Here is a 10,370-nt window from a genome sequence, read left to right as displayed (position 1 = left end):
TTTTTTTTTTTTTTTTCCCTCCAAGACCCACAGAGTATTGTTTTCTACTGAGTAAAAATGTTTTGTATGGCAAATACATTCAAATGTACTTAAGAGTACGTTTGGACCTACTTTCTACCTACTAGTACGTTCCAGTGTACTCGCACGTATGTTCAAATGTACTCGCAAATATGTTTGAACGGACTCATAAATACGTTCGAACCTACTCGCAAGTACGTTTGGACCTACTTGCAAGTTCATTCATACATACTTGAAGGCTAAATGCTACAAATGTAGCATTTCCCATAATGCCACAGGGTATTGACTTGCGCATGTCTTATGGAAAAAAAATAAAACCATAAAATTAAGAATACTAAATGTTTCCTTTTCAAACGTATTGATATAAATAGAAGATTGAAGTTCTTTTTTTTTCCCCATAATGCCATGGACAATGCCATTATGGGGGGAAATACACTGTAACGTAAATCATGCACTGCAGACATAAGACCATGAAAAATTACAAATGAACAATGTTTATTTAATTTTTGAACATAGCAATATAAAGTAGGCCAAATGCAAAAAAAAAAAAATTAGATTTTTTTTCCTTTTTTTTTTTTGCTCTTGCATACGCAAATCTCTGCCATCCTCCAGTTTGACCCAAAGGTCGCAGGCTGGGGACGACCACGAGGAAAGCCTCGCAGCCGATGGCTCGACATCATTGAGGGCGACCTCCAAAAACACAAGAGTTGCCGTGGAGGATGCAGAGCAGCTGGCACAAGATCGCCAGCTTTCGAAAAATCTGGTGCATATGGTCAGCTCAACGCACAGGGACGGGATGCCCCGACCCTCGCTGGAGCATTTGTAGTAGTATGCGCAAATCTATCCTCCGTGACTTTGTGGTCAAATGCTACCTTTGTAGCATTTAGCCTACAAGTATGTTTGAATGTGCTTGCGAGTATCGGGGTGTTCACACGGCAACTTTTACTCCGGTGTAGCATCGGGGCTGCCCCCCGTCGAGCGTTCACACGTACAAAGTTATACCGGTGGAGCCCCTGAAAACAGCTTAAACCGGAGCAAATTTAACCCTAATCAGGAGGTGGTTTAAAAATTTACTCCGGAGGAAATGCTAGTTTGCGGGGCAGCACTCATATGAATTGGGACGTGTGAACGCTCCACGGGGATAGACTTGCTACGCTTAAGAAGATTTGATTACATACGGGTATTGCATAACTTGCATCCTGGGTATTTTGCACTTCTTTCCTTTCTCTCTCTCATCCTTTTACGGTGTCTGATAGACCACAGCGTTGGATTGTCTGGAGAAGTATAAACCATGGTTTTTCGATGTGTCACAAACAAGGCGGGGTTCCGTATTATGACTATATCGTATTGCACGGCCGCAGAAACTGCCATGTGAACGCAAGTGGGGGCTGCAGCAGGGTTAACACGCTTCTCTTTAGTAAGCAGCATACGTGTGAACGCTCCACAAAATTTACACCGGTCTAAGATATATCGCAACAAAATACATCAGTGCAGCACCGATGCAAATGTGTACCGTGTGAACACTCCTATGCTTGGACGCATTTGCCAGTCTGAATATTTTACTCCACATTGGCAGCTCCACGCTTTGGTAGTTTTTGATGAAATATGAAATTTACCAGAAAAGACTGGCCTCTGCGACTAAGGGGTGAAAAAATTTTGTTACCACACTCGGTAACCAGCAGCAGACAATCGGTTGGTTTTACTAAACACACCTCAAGGACATTGTGAGTTAGATTTTTTTTTTTCTTTTGTGACACATCTAACAGCTGAAAACAGTGGTTACCGTCTGTAAACCTCTCAGGACATTGAATCGATTGGAACGGAACTGCTCTCTTTGTCTTCGATGTTTCGCCTCTCATCCGAGTAGACTTCATCAGTTCGTGCATTAAGTCTCGGTGCACCAGCTGAAATTGGTGTGGCAAACCCAACAATTTAGACTCCCAAGTTGGAGCCACACCCCAACCATGAATGGGGTCATGGGGGCTTGCCTCCAACTTGAAACATCAACAGTTGGGTTTGTCGAAGTCCAATTGCACCACTGTTGTCTGCCCCCCCCCCCAAAAAAAAAATGTTGGCTGTTAAAAGTTTTACTCTGACCAACCAATCAAGATGGAAAAATTCTCAACTCATCCACTGGCCATGTAAGAACAAATTTGAAATGAATCACAGTTTCTAATATAGTTCAAGGCATATACGCCCACGCGACTGATTCTGAAGGCCCTGGATAGATTTGATTGTCATGTCAGCACATAGAAGCCATTTGATTGGTCATAACATCTGAAATTCATTCACAGTACATTCGTGGAAAGACTGGAGCCTGGAGAAACACTTTGAAATGAATAGAACAGACTATTGGCAAGAAATGAATCCCATTATAATCAAATATATTAGAATTTACATTGTTTAGGTTCGTGCTTCTGATGGCAATTAAGCAATCAAAGAAGCCATTGCTGCCCTAGACGGCTCACCACTGTTGAAAATCATGTCCTTCCGCTCAACAATTATGTACTATTTTATATCTACCACTTATAATTGCAATAAAATTGTTTAGCCGTGTAACGTGACAAAGTGTGAAAAGGTTCAACTATGAATTCTTGTGCAAGCCACTGTAAATCTGACATCAGGAAGCAAATGGTAGAATTCAAGTTTATGAAAAAGTTGTAGATGGTATCGAAGATACAAGATCCAAATGAATGCAATTATGTTAAATAAGCAAGTACTGAATATTGTATGCAAGCGTAGCACTGGATCTGTTGCAGTCCACGGAGGGTCTTTAAGCGCTAGTTGAATTGATCCAGAGGCAGATGGACTTGCAACTGCTGTGGAAAAATGCCATCCTAGAACATGCTGTCCTGTCCACCCATGTAATTTAATTTTATATGGTAGAGAATTTCAACCCGATAGTATCAACTGTGTCAGTTGGTGCCCAATAAAAACATGAATGACCTCAAACAGGTGGAGTGGAACTGTTTTGTCCCGTGCATCATTGGAGTTGTGCGCTGACTGTTCTCCTTGAAAGTGTTCAATCATGCTAATTCGCACTTCTTGCATGAGATGGATTTGCTTTTTGAAATGGGGACAAAAAAAGCAGATTTGAAGTACAAGGCACTTCACTACAATACGGACTTCAGCCCAGACCACTAGCAAGGGATCACTGTACTCGATTGCCGACATTACGTATGAAAAAAAAAACTTGCCTCGTGTAGCAAATGTGTCATCATTTTATTAAAATTTATAAATATGCAAGTCTGTGATGATATATTAAAGCAAACAAAAGCAACTGCAGTCATTGCGGTGACAAAAAAAAAGGCTTCTTTCCAAAGTTTTTTTTTTTTTTTTTTAACAGTACTTACGCTATAAAATAAGAATTCTTTAAATTGACTTAGTGTTGTCAAGCTCCTGTATGACCTCTGTTGGGGCTCATGAATCGGGAGTAGGGAGGTTCATACCCTGTCTTTGCATATGCCTTACGATATCCAAAATGGAGTCCAACTCCAAGCGGAAAGCTTCCAGCTCTCTGACCTTATCCACTGCTAGGCACCTCCAATGATTGACTTGTGACTGCTGATCACCCTCGGGCCACGAACCTCCAATGATCTGTAAGAATTTGGAGACAGCGTTTTGTCTTGATTTGACCAACCTCAAAGCTGAAAAACGGTGTACTTTATTTTTCTCGTGAATCTATCCATTAAATAAGATTTAGAGAACAACAGCTCGCTTCATCTGATCACAAAGGCGACGTTCCAACACCAATTTGGAACGTGATGATGTGCTTCATTTCATGTCTCAACCCAATCTACCTTGTTCAACTCTTTCTCTCTGTCTTGTTGTCTCAGCTCCATGGTGAGGAGCTTTGCCTTCAGGCTACAAAGGAGTTTCACTTCTGGACTCTGTGCTTCTTTGGCGTCCTTCAGTTCCTTTAACAGCGTGCTTAACTGGAAAAAAAGAAGAAAAAAAAAAGACATTTAATAAAATACTTGAACCTTTCGAGGTTTTCCATGACATGGGCGACAAAATTTGGACAGAGGAAATACAACCTCATCATAAAAAGCCATGTTTCCTCCAACAGCAATAAGGCCACCCCTCATTTATGTTGAATTCATGACAAAGTGCCCAAATGTTTTTGTCAGCCATGGAATGCAACCATGTACTTGCGTGAATGAAGTGGTAGATAAAGTTAAATCAATCAAGCATATTGTGTACAGACGTGAAAAGTAAGCAAGTTCTTGCAACCATCCATCCCAGTACAAAAGCAAGCAACTGAATTATGTACTTTGAGACAGGAGAGTATATGACCAGAAAAATTTACAGTATAATTTGATACCAGTGACATTATGCTGCGCTTTGAGCTAAGAATTGTCATTGCATTCGAGAGGGAAGACAAAAAGGCTCTACAGACTTGTGTTGATCCTTCTGGCATCCATTAAATAGTTCAATTGAAAATATGCAGTCTTCTGGTCGATACTGTTAGTGCAGCGAGCTATAAAAATAAAAGACTGGCAAAACCTCTCCTGAACGTTTCAACCAGAAGGTTGTTATGGTACATTGACTTTTAGATGGAAATGGTACTTGGATAGCAAAAATGCTGGCTACAGGATGTGAAAAAAAAAAAATCAGAAACTGTAAGAACTATCAGAATGTAACCTGAGCCTCCAAAGCCGCCTCTCGAGTTTTGGATAGGGCAAGTGCTTCTTTGGCCCCATGCAGCTCTTTCAGCTGATCTTGCAAAAGCTTCACCATGATCTGCAGGAGGACGAAAGTGCACAGAAACATTTTGATTCTTCTGAAATCGCAGGCGATTTGGTTTTCTCTTATTACCTCCCGAGCATTCAGTTCATTGCTGAGTTGGGCAACCTTTGAAGAAGAGTGCTCCATGGCGTGAGTGGCACGCATGTGCTCCAATGCCTTGAACTTTTCTGCCTTCAGAGAAGAAATCTGATCCAAAAAGTGATCCCTTTGCCTGAACACATAAATTCACATTCAGTCAGCCCCATTCCAGACAGTATTGCGGAGCTTGAAGGTTTGACACACACCTGCACAGCTCCTCCTTAGCTTGAACCACATCACATGTCAGTGCCTCCTTTTGCTGCTCATTGTGCAGCTCAAGCTGCTTTAGACGCTCCCGAAGAGCGTCATTCTCCTTCAGCACCTCTGTGATGTGACTCCCTGGGCAGTGCAAGTACAGTATAGATAGAACAAAAAATGGGTTAAATAGTACAGCTCACATTGAAAACCCTATGCACATGATAACATACATTACCCATTGTGCAACGACAAGAACTACTACTACGGTACATACTATTTGGCATTTAGTCATAGTTGTACCATGTACTGATAAGTCAGATTCAATTCAGTTATACACGACGATCGCAAAGTATTTGTCGGCACTAGTTTACATCGACGTATTTAACATGGTCTTTTCAACGTTTCTCACATGCGTCGCTCTGACAGGTTCTCACACACATACCTGTGAAGACTGTGGGCTGGTAGGTTTTCTCACACTGAGCAGCGGGGAACATTTCTTCTTGTGTGGATAAGGCTGATTTGACCGTGTTTAGTTGTCGTTTGGGCTCTTTGTTTTGAGAATCTTGTTGTAAGTTAGGGCCGGAGAGCATGTTCCTCCTCTCTTTCTGCAGTCTCTCCACAGTGCGGGTCAACTCCTGAACTGTTTGTGTTTTAAGAGACAACTCTTGGTTGAGCCGGGCTATGCGGGCACCGTGTGCTTCCTCAGCTTGTCGCTGGTGTCGGGTTGGGCTGTGCAGGGCCTGCAAGGAATACATGTATAACGTCTCACTTATAAGGCTGTGCCGATCATCCCAACCGTGATAATACAAGTATTTTAAGAATACACTGCAAAAAGAGTACAAAACTGTGTTGCGTGAACCAATGCGTTTGTCTACATTAGGGTCATGGCTGAGTCGAATCTTATGCCATCTGACTTTGTGCGTGAGGCGGGGAAACCCTGAACTGGTTGGCAGCGGATTGCAGGGCACATAAATTACTGTTTCAAATACAACCGTGCACACTCACATTCAGACCTTTGGACAATTTAGTCTTGAGTTCACTGAACACGCATGTTTTTGGAATAATGGAGGAAGGCCATGCAAGGAGGAGGGCCTGAGGTGAGAATCACAACCGGAACCTCTCAACGATGAAGTGAAGCAGATGCGCTAACTCCAAATTAATGACACTGCGCTTAAAATAATCCCTCTCTCGGAAATGTTAAATCCCACTTTTCTGTGTTGTCACCTTATAATAATGGCCTAAGAGATATCCTGAAGGCAAAAAATAGCCTGAAACACCTCCTAATGCTGTTGCACACCATGAGAATTATAAATGACACAATTTTCCGGAACGATTCATGATTAATCTGTCACATTATTTTCTATGAGGCTGGTAACGTTGACTTGTTATATAATATGTAGCACTTACCTTGCGTTTGACTTGTTTCTTGAGAGTTTCGATCTGATCCTGAAGAATGGTTTCCTTCTGCTCGTAGGCTTCTTGTACCTGCTGTAGCTCAACCTTCATTCTTTCAACCTGTGACATCCATGATTCAGTACCCGACGCTGAAATTGCAGCCCCCTCCTGTTTGTACTTCAGCTGCTGCTCCAACTCAGAGATCTGATGTTCGTACCGCAGCTACATGGTGAGACACAGACATACTCATCTTGACATGAACTTCAACTATATGAGTATATGTTAGATGCTTTGGGAGAATAGGTGGCATTGATGAAAGCATCGCCTCAATTCAGCCCATTATGGCGTTCTCAAAGCAGGAACGTGCTATTTTTCCTGAGATTGTACGAATAATGAATAGCAACTATAATGTGTGTGTGTGTGTGTGTGTGTGTGTGTGTGTGTATGTATATGTATATATATATATATATATAGCACATTCTCTGCTTATTCTTTGAGGATGAGTGGTACTATACAGGGTCGTTTTTTTCGGCTAAAAACGCCTTACTATATATGGTCGTTTGTTTGTGGCTCAAAATTTCGCCAAAAACGCCTTACTATCCATGGTTGTTTTTTTCGTCAAAAAATTTTGGCTAAAAACGCCTTCCTATACATGGTCGTGTTTTTCGGCTAAAAACAACCTACGATACATGGACGTTTTTCAGGCCAAAAACACCTTATTATATACATAGTCGTTTTTTTCGGCTATAAACGCCTCACTATACATGGTCGATTTTTTCAGCTAAAAATTTCAGCTAAAAACGCCTTACTATTCATGGTCGTTTTTTTCGGCCAAAAACGCCTTACTATACATGGTCGTATTTTTGGGCTAAAAATTTCGGCTAAAAACGCCTGACTATACATCGTCGTTTTTTTCGGCTGAAAATGCCTTACTATACATGGTCCTTTTTATTCGTCTGAAAACGACCTACTATACATGGACGTTTTTTCCGGCCAAAAACGCCTTACTATACATGGTCGTTTTTTTTTGGCTAAAAAAACCTTCCTATACATGGTCGCTTTTTTTCGACTAAAAACGCCTGACTATACATGGTCTTTTTTTGGCTAAAAATTTCGGCTAAAAATGCCTGACTATACATCCGCGTTTTTTTTCGACTAAAAACGCCGGAGTATGCATGTTAGTTCTTTTTGGCGAAAAAAACGCCTTACTGTACATGAGAAAAAGCCTTACTATATTTGCAAACACTCAAAAAGGCCTTTTCAAATTTGGTCATTCAAACATGCTTGATATCCAAACTCTACAGACGATTGCCAAGACCTGGATTTGAACCGGCATCTTCCCACTGTTATGCTGACACACTAACCATTAGACCACAGTGGCACTGTTACCTCGAGCTCATGAGTAACAACCCAAAAGGGACTTTACATACCTGGTTTAAAAAAAAAAGATGAGATCGGAAGTAATAACCCAAATAGGTCTTCATATACGTGGTTATTTCAAAAGCTTTCCATGCCTGGATTCAGCCAAAAACGCCCGACGAGACATGGTCGTTTTTTAAGGCTAAAAACGCCTGACTATGAATGTTAATTGTTTTTGGATAAAAACGCCTTACTATACATAGTCATGAGAAAAAGCCTTATTGTATTTGCAAAATCTGCAACCCAAAAAGGCCTTTACATATCTGGTCATTCAAAAATGCTTGATATCCAAAATCTACAGATGATGGCCGAGACCTGGATTCGAACCAGCATCTTCCCACTATTCGGCTGATGCACTAACCAGTAGACCACAGTGGCGCTGTTACAGCAAGCTCATTAGTACAACCCAAAACGGCCTTTACATACCTGGTCGCTCAAAAAAAATTGCCAACTCTGCAGATGTTGGCAAAGACCTGGCTTTAAACACTGCACCTCCGCACTGGTAAGCCAACACAGTAACCAGTCAACCACAGTGGTGCTGTTCTGCTGAGGTTGTAAGTAACAACACAAATAGGTCTTCATATCCGTGGTCAACGCTTTCCATGCCTGGATTTAACCAAAAACTGCCTTACTGTACATGGTCGTTTTTTTCGGCTAAAAATGCCTTACTATACATCGTGTTTTTTTTCGGCTAAAAAAAACTTACTATATATACATGGTCGCTTTTTTTCGACTAAAAACGCCTTACTAAACATGGTCTTTTTTTGGCTAAAAACGCCTTACTATACATGGTCTTTTTTTTTTCGTCAAAAAAATTCTGCTTAAAACGCCTTACTATACATGGTCTTTTTTTGGCTAAAAACGCCTTACTATACATGGTCGTTTTTTTCGGCCAAAAACGCCTTACTATACATGGTCGTATTTTTGGGCTAAAAATTTCGGCTAAAAACGCCTGACTATACATGGTCGTTTTTTTGGGCGAAAAATTTCGGCTGAAAATGCCTTACTATACATGGTGGTTTTTTTCGTCTAAAAACGACCTACTATATACATGGTCGTTTTTTTTGGCTAAAAAAACCTTATGATACATGGTCGTTTTTTTTTTTGGCTAAAAACGCCTTACTATACATGGTGGTTTTTTTTCGGCCAAAAACGCCTTACTATGCATTGTTGTTTTTTTTCAGCTAAAAATTTGGGCTGAAACTGCCTTACAATACATGGTCGTTTTTTTCGGCTAAAAACGCCTTATTATACATGGTGGGTTTTTTCGGCTGAAAATGCCTTACGATACAGTATATGGTCTTTTTTTCGTCTAAAAACGCCTTACTATACATTGTCTTTTTTTGGATGAAAACGCCTGACCATCCATGGTCTTTTTTTTTCGTCAAAAAATTTCTGCTTAAAACGCCTTACTATACATGGTCGTTTTTTGGGGCTAAAATTTTCGGCTAAAAACGCCTTACTAGTAATACATCGTCGCTTTTTTCGGCTGAAAATGCCTTACTATACATGATCGTTTTTTTTCGTCTAAAAACGACCTACCTTACATGGACGTTTTTTTCAGCCAAAAACACCTTACAATACATGGTCGTTTTTTTCAGCTAAAAAAACCTTACTATACATGGTTTTTTTTCGGCTGAAAATGCCTGACTATACATGGTCTTTTTTTGGCTAAAAACGCCTTCCTATACATGGTCTTTTTTTTTTTCGTCAAAAAATTTTGGCTAAAAACGCCTTCCTATACATGGTTGTTTTTTTTTGGGCTAAACATTTCGGCTAAAAATGTCTTACTATACATGGTTGTTTTTTTTGGGCTAAAAAGGCCTTATATACATGGTCATTTTTTTCGGCCAGAAACGCCTAACTATACATTGTCATTTTTTTCAGCTAAAAATTTCGGCTAAAAACACCTTACTATACATGGTGGTTTTTTTCGGCTAAAAAAAATCTTACTATACATTAGGGCGGTCCATTTTGGAAAAGTTTGTCGGATTCGTCGGGCCGGGTCGGAAATCTTGTCGATACTATGACACAAGGATGTGTGCAAAATTTTATTCCGATCGGATAATTTTATCCCGTCCCGCAGAGCGACCAAAGTTTCCCCTATGGAAAGAATGTTACGGGGCTGAATGGTAGTACGGTTTCTCCCGTACAGTAAGGATTTTGTTTTGCTCAGTTCGCACTTGCAATAATTCAAAGACGGAAGACAGGAACGCATGTATTGCAAAAAAGGCAACCGTGGTGATCCTGCAACACTGGTGAGATTGTTGGTCCATGTTAACTGGTCCATCTATCTATCTGTCCATCTGTCTATAATGGCCATCAACACTAGTGACACTGTTAGACCGCAAAAAAAAACGAAATCCGCCGTGCGTGCCATCCCATGCCTACTTCGCGCACGGGTGCAACGCCCGGTGTCGCTCCACGACCTGCAGAAGGTGCTGTCGCTGTTCCTCGTCGCGCGTAAAGGCGCCGCAGAACGCGCTGATGAGGGCGACGCCCCTCTCCGCAAA

General features: G+C 41.0%; 1 protein-coding gene across 5 annotated transcripts in view; it reads right to left on the bottom strand.

Moving 5' to 3' along the window:
- Nucleotides 1-3,359: 3,359 nt before the first annotated feature.
- cep162 (centrosomal protein 162) overlaps nt 3,360-10,370 on the bottom strand; it is a 28,497-nt gene continuing 21,486 nt past the window's right edge. For all 5 annotated transcript variants that reach the window (XM_019880081.1, XM_019880083.1, XM_019880086.1 and 2 more), the window contains 7 exons: nt 6,451-6,660; nt 5,486-5,783; nt 5,052-5,184; nt 4,837-4,978; nt 4,663-4,761; nt 3,819-3,953; nt 3,360-3,615 (listed from right to left, as the gene is read on the bottom strand). In XM_019880081.1, the coding sequence (XP_019735640.1) occupies nt 3,439-3,615; nt 3,819-3,953; nt 4,663-4,761; nt 4,837-4,978; nt 5,052-5,184; nt 5,486-5,783; nt 6,451-6,660 (1,194 nt within the window). In that variant the 3' untranslated portion in view covers nt 3,360-3,438. The remainder of the gene's footprint in view (nt 3,616-3,818; nt 3,954-4,662; nt 4,762-4,836; nt 4,979-5,051; nt 5,185-5,485; nt 5,784-6,450; nt 6,661-10,370) is intronic.

This window comes from Hippocampus comes, unplaced genomic scaffold (assembly GCF_001891065.2).
Source record: "Hippocampus comes isolate QL1 unplaced genomic scaffold, H_comes_QL1_v1.1 scaffold135, whole genome shotgun sequence".
In the NCBI taxonomy this organism is placed as follows: domain Eukaryota; kingdom Metazoa; phylum Chordata; class Actinopteri; order Syngnathiformes; family Syngnathidae; genus Hippocampus; species Hippocampus comes.
Note: the sequence above shows the minus strand (reverse complement) of the source record. Positions and strands in the feature narration are given on the sequence as shown.